The sequence below is a fragment of the Zootermopsis nevadensis genome, unplaced genomic scaffold, assembly GCF_977971745.1.
Source record: "Zootermopsis nevadensis isolate Lab colony 2312 unplaced genomic scaffold, Znev_1.0 Znev_ptg000050l, whole genome shotgun sequence".
NCBI lineage: Eukaryota > Metazoa > Arthropoda > Insecta > Blattodea > Termopsidae > Zootermopsis > Zootermopsis nevadensis.
The window spans coordinates 5,142,691-5,159,680 of record NW_028259182.1 but is presented as its reverse complement, the minus strand read 5'-3'; the positions used below and the strand labels follow the sequence as shown (position 1 = coordinate 5,159,680).

Sequence of the window (16,990 nt, the reverse complement as noted above, 5' to 3'; positions counted from 1 at the left end):
GAAGTGGGGAATTTGAATCCTGTACTGTGAGGCTGGATGCCCGGCATTTAATCACTGATGAGCTGCCGAATTACCTCTAGCCTCTGTTTCCAGATGCTCTGGGGCGCACCCAGTCTCCTATCCATTGGATACCACAGTTTTTTTTCTGGTGTAAAGCATGGCTGGGGCATAACGCTGACCACTCACCACCATCTAGTGCAGGGGTTAAGTGACTAGGAGCTCTACCTCTTCTCTCTTTTCTTTTCCTCTCCCCCCCCCCCCCCAAGTGCATACATGGCTTGTAGCTGGACAGCTTTTTTTTACTATGAGGCAAGGAACTGGTTTGTAATTAGGGTTTTGGTTTTTGAGAAAAGTGAATGTGAGTGTGTGTGTGTATATATAAAAAAGAAACTTATGCAGAAGTATTTTTGTAAAAAGTATTCAAAGAAAATGTGTGAGAAAAGCAAATTAAAATGTATGGGTATGGAGTAGTCCCTCCCAAACAGCCATTCTGTAATTATTGTGTTCTTGCTGATGGTTATTAATAGTTTTTTTTAGGCTAGGCTAGTAATACACAGGATCATTGCTTTATTAGGTAGACTGCAAAGTATGTCTTGCAGAGCAACTTAGTGCAGAGCTCTGAGTTTGGAGTTTACAAGGCTTGGTTGGTGGTGAAATGCTGGTGGTATGACATGCATGGCTTCTTTGCCTCAAGTAGCGCAGTTTGACTTGTGTAGAGCACAGTTCAATCTAACATTGCTTTTACAGGAATGAAGAATGCACTTCAAAATATGTTAAAAAAAATACAAAACGAAATTTGAACCATCTGCTATTTATTTTTAAGACGGTCCAAAATATTTCTTCATTAAGTGAATATGCTATTGGTTGAATATGGCTGTTTTGGGGTTGCCCCATTGGTAAAAGTTTACTGACGTTTCAGAGGTACTTGCTGTCTCCATCATCACTATGATGATGGAGGCAGCAAGGACCTTTGAAACGTAAGTAAACCCCAAGACTACGTAGCACAACAACCCAGAAGACACGTATTCATTGCTGCTTTTCCTATGTGCGTCAGCTAATACGTAGTCGAAAAACATTTTTCCTCCAAATCCGTACTCGGATGCTGCATCCTTGTGCTGTTCTGTCTCGCCAAACTAATTTGATGGGTTTTGAATTGCGTGGGAAAGGAGGAGTATGGTATATGCCATGCCTATTCACTTTAGATTTTCGTCCATTGCTGGCAACGAAGCATAAGACAATGTTTTAGATATAATAAATAGTTGATTAACTTCCGTTGAAGATAGATTACAAGGATATGTATGCGTGACGTCATAGACAGGTGTGCTGCCAACCTTTAAAGTTGTGTGGGATTTTCTATGCCCATGGCGTTATCACGGATTCAACAGCAGCGCAAGACTAACCTATGAATTGAACGTTTTGATATCCGTGATATCTGTTCACATTTCAGTAAGTTGAGAGAAATGTAACATGGCAGGTGATCTGCTTTTTAAAGGAAATGACCCAGGTGCGGTTAGGCATGGGAATTTTATAAATTATTATCAGTTTAATTCTACCGAAAGTAGATTAAAGTTATTACCGACAGATCTGTGGAAAGTAAAGAGCGCTCAGAGCCTTGTGTGTCTGGACATAGGATGCAATTCTGGGGTAAATATATGTTTTGTTAATTGTGTTAACATTGAGTTGAGTATATTGTGCGATGAAGTAGCTTGTTGAAGACTATACCGTTGCTTTTGAACGACTGTGTTGGTTGTTGGTGCTGACGGTTCTGTCTTTGCTTAAAAACTAACCCATCAGACTGACTATGTTACATTTACATGAGCTTCGATGAGTGTTAATGACTGTTCCAGTTCCCCTAAACCCAAATATGTCATAAAGCTTTTGTCTTGCAAATCACAGTTTTGAAACTCATTATCACTATCTACCATAGCGATTTTCGTATTTGTCATTCGAGACAATTATTTACTGTTTTTGGACCAAACAAATTATTATAACCCCCTGCCTGTCTGAATTTGGGTGTTACGAATAAAATACAGAACTGAATCTGTGATAAAGGTGCTGGAATTCAGTAGAATTTGCCTTACCTTTATTAAGACCATATGTTTCAACATAATTACAAAATAGATCCTATACTGTAGAAGTAACAAAGATGTAACACAAACCATATGTACCACCCTAACCTATCACTGCATTTGATTTTTTTATTGGGGCTCATCTCATAGCCAAGTCTACACCTTTACACGTGCTTATTAAACGTTAGAGAAATATGAAGTGTGGAAGCTTTCAGAATCAGTTATTCAATGATACTGGTTATATTAAGCCTGAGTGGAGAATTAATCACTTACTGCCTTTCTTAACTCTGAAGGTGGCAGTTGACTTTTTGATGACTAGAGTAACTTTCTGTATGCTGAGATGGAAGATCTGAAACCAAGGAAAGCAACTGACAGTTTTGTGTCTTTACTGACTGCAGCCTTCAGACTACACATTGCCGTAGCTCAGATGATCACAGTTCACATATTCACTGCCATGAAAACGCCAGTTATGTTTCAGTTCAGTATTTCAAGTTGTATTTTCTGAGATAGAAACCACCCTTATTTGTCTAGGATTAAAGCTTTTCTTATTGTATTTGCGTATTGAATTAATATTTTGACTAATACTTTAAATTAATTATTTACAGGATTTGACACAAGAATTATACAAGTTTCTTTCAACACATCTCTCTTTTGTTGCTCCCAGTGTGGAAGTCGGTGAAGAGAGGAAAGGAAAAGCTGATTCTTACATTCTTGGCATAGATTTGGATCCTATTTTGATAGCAAGAGCTGAGGATGCTAATAAATACACCTCAAATGTTACGTATAAATGTGTTAATTATATGAGAGACAGAGAGGGTATTATTCCCTTGTACTTGAAACAATGCAGTAAAAATTATTTTGATGTCATCTTTTGTTTTTCTGTTACAATGTGGATACACCTAAATCATGGTGATGAAGGATTAAAAGAGTTTCTAATTAGTGTGTCAATGCAAACTAATATGGTTGTTATTGAACCTCAGCCATGGAAGTGTTATAAATCTGCTGTGCGTCGGATGAAACGATCTGGAGGAAGTTTCCCCAAATTCGTAAATTTAAAAATGCGAGATCAAATAGCTCTTGACATTGAAAATATTTTCCTCAATGAATGTAACTTTATAAAGATTGAGAAAGAAACTGTATGTACAGAATGGGGAAGGCAACTTCTATTTTTTAAGAAAGTTTCGTCAGAAGGATGATAACTTGAAATTATTCTTTAGTTTTTATCTGTAATAGCGCCTCTCATTGCGTGTCTTTCGATCCTGGAAGTGATGGGAGCCGTTATTAGATCTTCGAACAGGGAAAATATTCATGTAACTTAAGAAGAAAAAACAGTTTTTTCGTTAATGTGTGGATACACTCTACAGTGGATATATAATTAACAGTAAATTGGTATTAATCTTTTAAAGTTAAGATTCCAGCATTAACATTTATGTAATGAACATGCAAAGAAACACTTTTACTGAATTATATTTATCTTTAATGAATTGTTAACTTATAATGTTACCTTTGTTGCACTGGTGCATGGGAATTGAAGCTTGGTACTACAAAACTGCAGGAAACACATAATTCAGTAAACATTAGGAAGTCTTGTGTAACAAGTGATAAGTGAACAACATCAAGTATAAGTGCGCATATATTTGCTCCCCTTCCTTTCCTGATGCTCTTCATATCAGATACCAGCATTCAGTTTACTTCACACGCCCTGTTTCCACTCATGTGAAATGTTACAGCAGAATTCATGATATGACACTTACTGCTCAATGTATTTATGTTGGTAGCCAACCCCTTTCTTCGTTTATGAATTTCAAGGATTCCCACATAATCATTATCATATTATTTACATTTTGCATTTGTGTTTATGAAATTGGGTAAGATTCCCAAGTCTTTAATTATATAACCTAACTTCTGTTCACATTTTATACTTTCAGAAGTATTACCAGGTCGTAAGTTGCTTTCCTCTGTGAGACATTATTATGTACACAGATACATACTGTCCTGAAGCTACACAATTTTTTGGATGTTGGGTTGGTGTGGAAATACATCCCGGACAGCTATTAATGATGACTACTTAGGCTTAAACACGGTTACGAATAAATGTAAAAAGAGGGGAATACTTAATATTGCCACATGGAATGTACGTGGAATTGCTTTCAAAGAAGATCAATTAGATGATATACTTGCAAAGAAAAATATAAAAGTCAGTACAGTTTGAAGAATAAAAATGCCAGATGATGGAATGATAATGTTTACGTGACTGTACAGACAATACTATTTGTACTGCTGTAGACAATGTCAACACAAGGAATAAGAATCAGCCTCACAGACCAATTGCCATCCCCTCGTATTTTCATAAGGGTGCATATTATGCAGAAATCAAAATTTTCAACAGTTTTCACCAAGTCTCATAAGTCTTCTAAATAAAAAAGGCACAATTTACAGTAGACACTTATTTATGCACTCCTTTTACTCTGAGGATGAATTTCTAATGTTTACAAATAATTTATAATTTTCATAAGAGTTTGAATTGCACTTGTAATGTGTATAATATGTATTGTATTATTATGACTTATTCTACATCTTGTCATCTGACTAACTTATGGATACATGGAATGTAATAAAGATGTGTATATATATATATATATATGTATATATGTATACCGAAACACCATGTACTCTGACCATCACAAGTGATTTTATTTACTATTATTGAACAGCCTGAATATTGGAAGTGTTAGACATCTTTTATCCACAGCAGAGGGATTTTTTTATTAACTAATCTGTACTGGGTTGAAAGTCAATGAGTACAATCACAAAGCTTCCCTTTTCTTCCAGTGGAACACGCCAACTTGTTGTGAACGTGTGAAACTGTAATGAAAGAGTATATTTCTAGGTTATCATGTTCTGTCTTTCTGGCCATTTCTACCTAATAAGTGCCATTTGGAAACTGGACTCAAAATTGTTCACCACAGCATTTATCCATTTAATTAACAAAGGTTACCAGAATATTATAAAGGTCATTATAAATGAATTTATAAATATAAATGTCTCCACAGCCAGCTGTTTAAAAGACAAAAAAATTTACTTAAAATGGCAAAATATGAATAATCTGTATAAGAATGCTTTTAGAATCGTTTGCCTAGAAATATGTAGAAATATTTTCTTTCCCATTGCAATGGTAGTTCTGCTTAAATTAGGCCATAACTGCTTCCTTCAATGTCCTCAGTTTATCAGTTATTAATCATCCACTGCGTAAAGGAATGCCAAAAAGATGTGATCCAAAAGATGTAAACTGTAAGGTCTTGTACCTTGCTGACATACACTGTGTCAATAGATGACTAAAAGGGATGACTATAAAACGAAATTAAATTAAACTATCATTCAACACTATATAGTCTGAACTACTGACAATATAATTAAATAAACCACAAATAAATGTCCTTGAAATGCCTACAAAATTCTTATAGTAACATTTTTAAATTATCTTCATTCCTTTGGCCTGTGTTCCGCACCCACCGCGATGTAGCCTGCATTTTTTTGTCTGAATTTTAAGCATTCATCATGAAAGTATGATTTATATTACTTTATCGTGTACTAATGTAGACTCTCTTTGACTGAAGTTTTGATATTTTCTGTAATATTTTCCCAAGTGCCGTTGTTGCCAATATTATCATCTGTGTTTTTGAAAGCTGTAAATCTCTTTAGCATTTTGACATGTTGATGTTCCTTAACTTCTTAGCTTCTTGAGATTAAATCTCTCCATACCAAACGTCGACATTGCTTGTTTCCTTACCAACAGTTCCCCCAATTTTCGCGCACACTAGTGGTCAGCATCACAGTCAGCTTCTCTAAAAGATCGACTGTCAAGTATACTTAAATGCCATCTTCTATCTATCAAGACATGCATCAATCTGATTGTTTACCCATGAGGAGAAGTCCTAGTATATTTTTGAATTTTTTATGGGGCAAATTTTGCTGCTCTAACGACTATTCTGAACGGTTAATTTGACAAGTACTTTTTCATTGAAATATACTAATGGAATTGACCACATACAGGATGTAGTTCCTCATAAAATATGTTTTTTTGCATAGTAATTTGTATGCTCAGTTGGAGCATGAATTATGGCATAAAACATGCTATCATTTATGAACTCACCCTCTCTTCCTAAGTGAATGGAAAGGTGTGCTCTTTGGAGTTCGCTGAAATTCCCCAATTGATAAAACAAATGCAACACTATCATCAAAGATAACAGTGTTTTCCAAGGTGGTTGTTGGAATAATATGACCAGACATTGTTATTCAACGATGACATAACACACTGGCAACAGTGACCTTAGTTCACACTGTCACAACCAGGATGTGAAAGCACAGGGGTGTCCAGTCCTTTCAGGCAATGGGGAGGAGGCCTTCAGGGCAGAGTCCGTGGAACAGCAAGTGCTTGGTGATTCACCATGGTGTGCATTCCCAGGAGGTAGCAGAAGGTGTATGAACTCGACCCTGGGAGCAAAAATGATATGGAAAGGTCTGGCTTGTAAAGCTGCAAGAGTGTGAACCTCAGTTCCAAGGAAAAATTGGTGGTGGTGGGGGGGATGATCCCTGTGGTTTTTTCAAGGGGATGCAGGCCATAAAGGAGCCTAACTCCATGCATGGCCAAGATCACGGTAGGTAGCCTGCTGGTGGTGGTGGTTCAGTCTCTCATGGTGAAGCTCTGTTGTGGTGTCAGAAACCAGCGAGTGTAAAGCAATGGATTATGAAAGCCTGAATGGGTTAGGTACGAGAGGGGAAGCCTGTAGGGCAGAGCCTCTGGAGCAGCAAGAGCAGAGGACTAGGGCACCATGGAGCAAGCATGCTGGTGGAAGGCCTGGATGTTAAAACACGAGGCAGTCCTGGTTTATCCAAAACCCAGCAAGTGTACGGCCCGATGAGGGTAAGGCTACAAGGAGCAAGTCCTGTGGGCAAAGTCTCAAAATGAGGCAAGCTAGAGGGAACAAAGGCCTGGGAGAAAGAGCCCACTGCAGAAAACATTGGTTAGAAGCCCCTACGTAGAGCAAACCCTCGGGTTCGGTTTGCCCCGTTTGAAGCCCAGGATGTTTTTCTTTCATGCTAGAGCACGAATAATATCTAATAACGGAAGTGCTAATTATAGTTATAGAAAATTAATGTTTTATTTTTCTTTCGTTTTTGATGGGATGATTACAAAGTGAAAAGTCTACAATGAACATAAATTTGTATACGTTGCAGACAAGATATTCATTTTTGGGTTATGTCTTTGAACCATTATTTATTAATATTATGATATTAATCCGATTACAGTCTATTAACAATTCAGAAAGTACACTGAAATTTAATTTGTAAGGTACTAGTAGTGTAAGTTGTATGTGTAGAACGCACACGTACGTAAATATATTGCAAATATGTATGGCAATGTATGCCTTCGTATGTGTAATACTTCGACATGCATTTTTGAAAGTGGCGCCAATAAACGATAATGGCGGATCGATTAGATTAGTTAATGTATCGATGGCAAGCGCGATGCTAAATGGGGCTAGCAGGAGAATTCTGGCTTCTTAGTATCGTGTGCCTATAAAGTGATAAAATTCCTTAAATCCGCTGTTTAAACAGAAGTAAGCCAAATAGTATCAATGTGTTCTGGAAATGGTGTGTAAAGAAGACGTTGTGACATGGTTTAAAGAATTAACTAGCTCCAAACGTATTGATGTAATGTGTAGTTTGTTGAATATGTGCCTTCCATTTGAACTAAGGTTCCTCGGCACATGTCTAGAGGACCTCGGGAAGCGAGATTTTCATGAGCTAAGGGATACAGAAGTTCGGGCAAATAATTCATCAGAGTTATCTGATTTGCAGTGCATTGGTGATAAGCGAACTCGGAGAAAATTGGCTTTATTTTTATCCCTGTTGAAATCGTGTAATCATGCATGTTCTAATGGTCTGTACAAGATCCTAGCAAACTTTGATATTAGTGAAATTAATACCACGAACAGTTCATCATCAGATGAAAATCGGTTGGAAGAACTATTACTTCTGTATACACTTGCCTTAAATCATCCAGCTTTCTCATACGAACAAAAAGCGATTTTTGGTAATATATTGGTAAAGCTTCAAGATGAAGAAAATAAAATATATTCATCTAAACATCCAGTTGGCATCAGCTTACTGTATGTCAAACCCCCACTACAGGTACGATTTCATAATGAAGGCAGAATAATTCTTAAATAAGATATCAGTAAATGATTAGTATGTATAATTAAGAAGTAGGGTGACAAGTTTGTAAGTAGGTCACAAGTTTTTAACTAGAAAGGTGTATGTGTGCGTATTTTAGAAAGAACTAGTTGAAAGATTTTAATACTTTCTTTTATTTTGTGCATCATTCAGCCCTGTGCACCTTCTCCATCAACTGAAGATTGCCAGCAACAAGATGTACTTGGTCACTGCCCTGGCATTACAGTACCTCCACCTCATTCAGCTGGTGAATATTTCAGAATTTACACACACACATGTAATTATTTGTATGTGTCACCTATTGAATGTAATTTTGTCAGTTGCATTTAAATGATTACCTTTATTGTTTTGTCCAATGGAATTTTGTTTGAAATGGGACATGGCGTGTGCAGAAGAATGGGTGTTCCACTTCCTGTACAGTTCCTTATATGTAAGAATGACAAAGTTGTAGGAAATTTGCACTAAATTCATGTGTAATGTGCATAAATAGGAGTAAATATTTCTAGATATTAGTAAGATGATTTGATATTTAAGCTTGCATTCTTCATTGCGTAATAAATATTTGCTTGAGAAGCTTTGCTACAAATAAAATAGGAAGGATATTAATTTCTTTTATACTTGTTTTACAGCGGGAGACATCAACAAAGGAAGAAATTCGATACCCGCTGGACTTAGTGTTCCCCCAGGTCTTGGCCTGCCTCCAGAGCAACTGACAGCAACCAGCTGTGTACATGTTGCATTTTCATCCCCTGGGCACCAGCCAATACCATCATCTGTCCCATGGCATAGTGGAATGGGTCCCTTGGTAATGACTGGCCTATATGGAACATTACCATCAGAAGTACAAGGAGCTGGCGAAGTTTCACCATATCCGTCGTCTCCTCTCGTGAGCCGTCAGTCTTCACCGTCTCAGTCAGGGTCTCCGAGCCGTGCTGGCTCTCCCGTGCGAATGCAGCAGCCACCTATATCAGCGCCGACACAGCCAGTGGTACCGGTATCAGATCGGAGTCAGAACTTTTCAAAAAGTTTGGCACCTAATCGCCGTGGTGATAGGAGTGGCTCTCACTCGAGTGGTGTAGCCGTTCGACAGAACTGTGTGGATACCAGTGTTGCCCCACCATCCGCACAGCAGCACCGTAATATGTCCAGGAAGAGTAGTATGGAGACTCAAGATTCGTTCAGAGAAACGTTGGTCAAAGAGATGCCCAACTACCAGAATCTTCAGAAGTATCGCATAGATGAGGTGAGTTCTCGCGGCACATTGTTGGTTGCTGCTGATTGTATGAACTAGTTCCAAACTGGTGTTTGAACTGTGTGTTGCTCCCCGTTCACAGATTCATCGTATGGGCGATGATGAGCTGAAGGATTTAGGCTTATCAAGTGGCGCAATAATGCAGTTACGAAGCATCATGACCAAGATGAGCAGTACTAACGGACTGTGCGGTGTTGATAAGAGGGAGCCGGCACCTAATACAGGCAGGAGGAAACTTGATGCAGGCGTTGAAATGGAACAGGTAACGACTGGCCGTGAAGTACACGTTACTTACGCGAAATTGGATAAGGTAAATTGCATTCCAAAAGATATTGTGTGGAGACTGGTGACTGTTTATCAGGTTGGTGTCTGCATCAGTTTGACTGATTGGCGTGAAGCATTACGTCATGATGCTGATTATTATAATTATTTTATGTTGGTATTTTACTCCTTTCATCCCCGAGACTATTTCTGTTGTTGATGCGGCATATTACTGATTGAATTTTCAAGCAGTGGCTAAATTACATGCTTTCTTACCCTTGATATTGTGGAAAGGCTGGTATTTTAATATGCTCTCTGCTTCAGGTAAAGTAAATATTGGACTGGTTCGTGTTTGTGTGAAAAGTAGACGGTATTCAGGCCCAGATGTTGTGTTGCTTTGTCTCAGGGGCTGAGACAGCGGGCAGACGACTGCAGGGAGCTTGGCCCTGCTCGGAAACTTACTTGCATTTAGCTGTTGTAAGTTACACGAGTGAGAGTAGAGTACGCACAGGTACGGCAACTACCTACCCTCCAGGTGGAGGGTTGCTGTCAGGCGTGGTGGAACTGGATGTGTGCGTGTACATAGGTTTGCATGGCTGAAGATGCAAAGATTCCAATGGTGTGAAGGTTCTTAACTTCAGTAATCAATGGGCTCTACTCATATAATTTCGTTAAGGTTGATTAATTTTTCCCGCCAGTTTCCTGGGTGTCAGTCTTCTGGGTAATGGATGGTGTCTGATTTTTAAGTGAAGAATGTTGTTTTCCAGTCTGGGTATTTATGGTTAATTAAATAATTATTGCTGTTGTTTTCAGTTTGATTCAACACTAATGCAGCAATTCTGATCTAATTTTTTACGGCACCAAACGACATTGAATTTCATGAATGTTTAGGATCTTAAAGCTAGTTTTATGCTGGTTCACTTTAGTGTTGTTGTTGAGATCTTTGTAACTAGACATATGGGATCTCCATCATCTCTGGTTGTATTGGTTTGTGGTTTACCACTCTTGATATTCAGTCGCTTGCTGCAGTGTAAGACCGTGGATCAACATTACTTCGAAATCCACTTTAATAACTCACTAAAACAATGAAAATCATTGGCAAGATTTTGTAATACAAGCACCAGTTTGTCAGTATAGTTTTATCTCTGGCTTCGACGTATTGAACCAGTCTGTTTTCTGTGCCGAGTGGCTTTTCCTGAAGAAAACTGTAGTCTTGTCAAATCCAGAATTTGTTTTGAAAACATATTTTCTTCTGTACAGTAACATTTTATGGGTGTCATTTGTCCTCTTAGCAGCATGTTCTTCAGATACTTTGGTCCACTCATTAAAATAGTTGGGCTGTATTAATTCTTTAAACTGCACCATAACAACAGGTTTTTATGCTGTGTTGTGCTTCTGCATGATTTCAATCTAGTGTACCACAATTATATTTATGCACATGCATTAGTCTCGGTTACTGTACGAAAGATTTCACTTCAGAGCCATAACAGACTCGTTATTAACGAGTTTGTAACAGACTGCAGGAAACCAATTTTGCTTAGTTTGTTATTTGCTTTTACTTTCATACCAGCAGTGCCTATGCTGAAAAGTACTCAGCGGGGAAAGAAAACATTGTCTGATCAAATTCATGTGTACTTTTAAAGCAATTTAAGAATGTGTGTTCTTGGCCTTTTAGTATGTATGTAGACTGAATCATGTAGGAGCATCTCACAGCAGAATGATTTTATACATAAATGCTGTCTGTTTCCAGTGGAGCCTGGTCTTTATGATGCTAATAGGTGATACTTTTTGTCTTTTATTGTAAATCTGTAGAAATGTTTTCTTACAAGATCTGCCATTTCCTCACATCATAGACAAACTTGTAACACCACACTGTGCTCAATTATTTTAATGAAGGTATGTGATATACTTGCTATATTGGCAGTTTGATTTGTTTGTATGATGACACTGATCAAAATGTGTGTCTTCATAGATATGAAGCTCGTAGTCCCTTGATTACAGTACAGGTTGAATGTGCTTGTGTGCAGGTCGCCGAAAGGAAGACTCAGAGTGCCGGTCCTGTGATGAGAAGGTACACGAGCGTACCTCTAGAGGGCGGTCCTGTGATGTACCCACAACCTCCACCACAACTGTTCTCAACACCACAGGGTACCCCTTGTTACACTTGCTTTGCTGTGCCAGTCTCTTCCTCTGCAGCTCCTGTTCGTTACCATGGCCACGTTCAGCCGTTATACTGCGTGAACCATCAGCTGCAAGCGCTGCACTTGGATGGGGATGCAAGTCGGCATTGTTCCAACAGCAGTAGCGCCTCAGATAGCTCCAGCGCAAGTCATTCTCCACCAGATACCCCTTCAATGCCTACAGCTCCTCACTGGGACGGTAGAGGTAAGTGGAAGATATATGAATATGATATAGAACTGTGTTATGTTGGAACTGTGAAGTTTGTTTGGAGTTTTAATTTTCTTTATTAATGAATATCTAAACTCTTCGTATTGCTGTGTTTGTTAGCATACATGGGGAAAGAGACTGGTGGAGGAGAAAGGTGGAGCCCAGGATGTGATGAACGTGCAGAAAAGGACCGGAGGTTGCCAGAGTCATCTGAGAAGGGCGGTGTAGGAATGGAAGAAGGGGGTAATGTCCATCAGCAACAGCCTGTGCAAAGTAGTTCCAACAGTAACACCAGCAGTAGACCCCGTTTGCCTGGTGGATTGGGAAGGAGCAAACCGAATCCCCCCGGCCTACAGACCTTGCCTCGAGGCCGTGGTCCTAATCCTTCTACTGTAATATTGGAGGGAAATCATAAGTCACTACCCAGTTGCCGACGCGATGGCCCAGCTGTGAATGGAGCCCAAGTGGCAGCGCCCCCTCCACGTACTTCCCATCCACATACCCCTCATGAGGATAGAAAATTGTTCTTACTTCCCTCTGAGATGGTCCAAGTATCTCCACATGCCAGTGTGACATACACGACAGTGAACTCTACTTCCCAGCCACCGCCGCCTCAGTATTCCGGTAACAGCAGTGGGAACAATCCTCCGCCTCGGCCGACTGACATGTCTGGTGGCAGTAGCAATGTGCCTTACACCCCTGCCACGGCATACCTTCCACATGCTCATTTTCCAACACTGCGAACCGCTGGTTCTATCTTCCCAGGCTTTCCACCTGGAAGCTACATCCGGCCTTCTTACCCATTTCCAAATGGAGAACTAGTATACCAGTACCATGGCCCCCAGACTCCTCCCCCGCCTCCACAAACCCAGTTCATACCGACTCCTGTTGTAACTTACTCCACTGTTGTTCCTCCCCCGAAACTTTCATGTTATAATTGTGGCAGCCAGAATCACCATGCCAGTGACTGCAAGGAGAATACAATGGAGGAGATGACAAAACAAGGTGAATGAACTAGGAATTCAGTACATAAATAAATTTCCAGTTATAGTAATGTAAGTACCTGGCTTCCTTATCTGTTGGTCTGAAGTTAAGACTATAAATAACCACTTATCCCTTTCAGGCCAGTACCGCTTGGACTATTCTCCATACCAGAAGCCAGGAGAGTGTTCGTCAGAGAAGTGACCCCAGCATTTGCCTTACCAGAAATTGGTGCCGGTTTTCCAGGCACCTGAACCGTGTCTGGTGAGCGATGAACCACGTCACTACCATTCATACGTGTACTGGAAACTGCTTCACACGGCGGGTCACGGTCGTTCCCGAGACTCGTCATGATCCTCATGAAAGGGTTGTTGCAATCAATTATAATTAACCAGTACTTGTTTACAGCTTTCTTATTTAATTGATGAGATTGCAGGATTTGTTTTATAATGTGTTGTATGGTATCATTTCCTGAGTTCTTGCCACAGAGGTGCGAGAATTGCGTCTTTTAAAAGCTGTCAGAATATATTAATATATATACAATATTGTACAAATTGTGTAAATGTCATGTAGTGTGTGTAAGATTTACAGAGGGTTTTCCCAGTGCAAACTGAAAGATGTGTGCATCAGATGTGTGCATCAGATGTGACCAGACTTAACACGACTTTTCTGTATGCCTCTTTGTGTTCGTTCATGTGGCAGAAGTCTGGTGTGCAAAGGTACAAACAATGTTCACTATACAACATGAATTGAATGGTGTTTATGTCTCCAAGTGTACTGCATTGCATGCATAGCTACTGGCATTCAAGTAATGGTTGCATTCTTGTAACTTATCCAGCCCAGTGATTTAAAGCCGGGAAATGCTGTTCCAGGTTTCCTTAATTTTTTTTAGATGCGTTATTTCATAAGTCTTTTATTTTAGCAACAGTTTGATATGTGGTAATCGGAGATAAATATTGAATATTTAACTTTTGAACTAACACTTCTGATGAAATATTTTGACGTGTTTAAATAATGAATTGCACACTACTTTATATTTCTGTTCCATTTGCTCACTCCTGTGTTCTGTTTGTCTTGGACTTTGATATTTCATTATAAAGACTATTTAGCAAGAACATCACATCCAGATCAGCTCTGGGGCCCACCCAGCCTCCTATCCTGTTGGTACTGGGGCTCCTTTCCCTGGTTATAAATTAGCCACGGGGTGAAGCTGATCACTCGGCTCAGTCTGCTGCTGAGAATCAAAATGTGTGGAGCTATAGCTCCGTTTCCCCGTACATCTTTATGATGTGCTTAATTAAGCACAGGGACAACTTTACCTTTACTCTTTTTACCAGCACAAATAAATTTAACCTACAAACAAATTAGCATTATAAGCATCACAGATGTTAGTTTTTATATAGTATTAAACACACACATACTCCAGTGGTTTGAGGTGAAATGAAGCGTACTATTATAGAAATAACTATTGTGTGTTGCCGAACCTTTTTAATGATCACATAAGTACTCATGACACAGACGTTTTTAATTTATTTTAATTTGGATAGACTAGCAGAAATTAAGTTGTATCCTTTGACGTAGCATGCGCTTCCACCAGCTGCGTGATTTGCAGCTGATGAAATTGCATTGAATAATGAGCAGTTTGAAATGAAGAACAGCTGTGCATGTAAGTAGCTTTTCCTCTGGTCTCTGAATGGAGACCATGTTCAGTGTAACTTCTTGTCCATATACTGTTAATGAAAATCGAGTCTGTTTATATTTAGTCGGAAATTGAATCGGGGAAGCTGTATGGTGGCGTGTTTGCAAAAGCTATGACTCCTGGCAACTGTCGAGAAATCTGAACTTCCACATTGCTGCAGATCATCAATTAGTCACAAAGTTATCTGGATGCAGTACTCATTAAATGGGCAGTATGGAGCCCATAAAGTCAATGTTTGTACATAAAAAAGTAAAATGGAATAAAAACAAAACAGCATACGAATGTTTTTAAGTACATATGATGTGTATATACATAATTATATGCAGTTGAGTAATGAATATTGAAATATATTTGTAAATTAAGTTGTAATGAGTGCATTAAAACATTTTACCATTATGTATTAAAAAAATTTAAATAAATAAAATGAAAACTGCAGTTTTTATATTTTATTCTGTTGATGTAATCTTTGTTTTTATGTTTAAATTTTTAGGAGTTCGGAAGTTTGCATAATTTGTGGTTATGAAAGGTTTACTTTCATAGTTTTAACTTCATCACATGGTTTTATTATCTTTTGTATCAAGGAATAGATAAAATATACATTATTTTTCAAGAAATTCCCTTAATTTTTAAAAGGAACTTTTTTAAAATAGTTTTCTTGGGCAGTCAGGCATGATAGTATGGACATTGCTGATTTCAAAGACTTATTTCATTCAGCTGCCATGACAGTATCTGAATATGCCTGTGCGGTAAACTTTATAAACAGTCTTCAAAGGATTAAAAGTTTGGAGGAAGATGATAATTTTGAGTCCATTGTTTGTGACTTTCAAGGGACACTTCATGTAGGTCACTACTTCAGTAAGGTGCATGAGGAAGTCCTGTGTTTACCCAACCTAAATGTTGTATTTTGTATGAAACTGTCTCAGTATCCTTAGCTTGGAGACTGATGAATTAGATTGCTGTCCTGGAAAGACAGAAGAAAATGAATTTCTTAAAATAATAACATTGTTTCCCTTCATTTTAATGATACACTTTGTATTCTTATATAATTTCTTCATAATTATCTAGTATGATACACTTCCTGTGTACATGCATAGCTTTGTTTTTTTAATTCAATACAATTTACTATTATTTTACAGCAAGCAGAATGTTATTAAATATTGGTTATTTTTTGTGCTTCAATTTCTTACAGTGGTAATTAAATGTACCAGGTTCATTGAAAAGAGTTAAGAGTCTGAGCAAAGTGCAAGTTAGATTTAGTGTGAATATAGAACATTGGATGGGACAAGGGTTGCACTGTATAAGTAGACAATTTTATGCAGTATCCTATGACAGGTGATCAACGCTTTACACAGGTTGGCTGCGTTGAAAAATGTATAATGTTCAGGAAGGACCAGAGCATTCAAATATCTCTACCATTATCAACCTGAAGCTAATCATTGCAATAAATGTAGCCTAAGCTTGCTGTATTAATTTGAAACTTAGGGCCTGCCTTAGTTCTGCAACAGAATAGACATTTGGTTCCAATTTTGAAAAGCCATTTCTCATAATGTAAGTGCAGATTAGTGATTCTACAAAATTGAGTCATACTGCAGTTCATTTGATCCAAGTTGCAACTTTCCCTCATCATTGATCTAACCCAGAATTGGTTTTCAAAGATAATTGTAGCATGATTATGAAAGTCATCTAATCATATTTTAAAATTATCAATCAAGGAATTAATTATTTATACACTGTGATGACTTTTAAAGTTGACACTTGCTGATCCAGCCTTATGAATAAATTAGCAATAAAAATTTCACAGGTTAATATTTTCCTACTCTTTTTGAAGTCTTGTTTGCTGCATTTAGTATGCATTGCCTAAGTTGTCTGGTGTCAGCAGTGTTGGTGTAAACCATATTTTGCATATAACCACACAAAAATATATCAGATTAAGATCTGGTAATAGTGATGGCTATGGCATTGATACTGGTTAGACCAATTCACATACATTCATTTTTAAGAGCAGAGCAACTTCCTCTGCAGTATCAGGGATCAAGTTTGGGAAAGTGAGATTTCAGATTCTCAGCCTAATGAGTATGAAGATGACTGTCTTCTGGATATTCC

General features: G+C 38.3%; 2 protein-coding genes across 3 annotated transcripts; both read left to right on the top strand.

Annotated features, from left to right (window-relative positions):
- Positions 1-1,104: 1,104 nt before the first annotated feature.
- Positions 1,105-4,741, top strand: LOC110833478 (putative RNA methyltransferase CG11342). Its single transcript, XM_022071588.2, has 2 exons — positions 1,105-1,644; positions 2,675-4,741. The coding sequence occupies exons 1-2, from the start codon at positions 1,468-1,470 to the stop codon at positions 3,263-3,265; spliced, it is 768 nt and encodes a 255-aa protein (XP_021927280.1). The 5' UTR covers positions 1,105-1,467; the 3' UTR covers positions 3,266-4,741.
- A 2,841-nt stretch (positions 4,742-7,582) lies between these two features.
- On the top strand, positions 7,583-15,322 carry LOC110833471 (uncharacterized). 2 transcript variants are annotated; one of them, XM_022071573.2, is made up of 7 exons: positions 7,583-8,264; positions 8,460-8,553; positions 8,936-9,549; positions 9,641-9,820; positions 11,847-12,204; positions 12,328-13,212; positions 13,331-15,322. In XM_022071573.2, the coding sequence occupies exons 1-7, from the start codon at positions 7,722-7,724 to the stop codon at positions 13,390-13,392; spliced, it is 2,736 nt and encodes a 911-aa protein (XP_021927265.1). In that variant the 5' UTR covers positions 7,583-7,721; the 3' UTR covers positions 13,393-15,322. The 2 variants fall into 2 exon arrangements, with proteins under 2 accessions (XP_021927265.1, XP_021927264.1); XM_022071572.2 differs by having other exon boundaries at positions 8,460-8,583.
- The last annotated feature ends 1,668 nt before the right edge of the window (positions 15,323-16,990 follow it).

Excerpts from the sequence above, each read along its gene's own strand:
- LOC110833471 (XM_022071572.2), top strand. The coding sequence starts at position 7,722 with ATGGTGTGTAAAGAAGACGTTGTGACATGGTTTAAAGAATTAACTAGC. Across the intron at positions 8,265-8,459 it reads ATGTCAAACCCCCACTACAG|CCCTGTGCACCTTCTCCATC; the intron begins GTACGATTTCAT and ends TGCATCATTCAG. Across the intron at positions 12,205-12,327 it reads TCCTCACTGGGACGGTAGAG|CATACATGGGGAAAGAGACT; the intron begins GTAAGTGGAAGA and ends TGTGTTTGTTAG.
- LOC110833478 (XM_022071588.2), top strand. The coding sequence starts at position 1,468 with ATGGCAGGTGATCTGCTTTTTAAAGGAAATGACCCAGGTGCGGTTAGG. Across the intron at positions 1,645-2,674 it reads ACATAGGATGCAATTCTGGG|GATTTGACACAAGAATTATA; the intron begins GTAAATATATGT and ends AATTATTTACAG.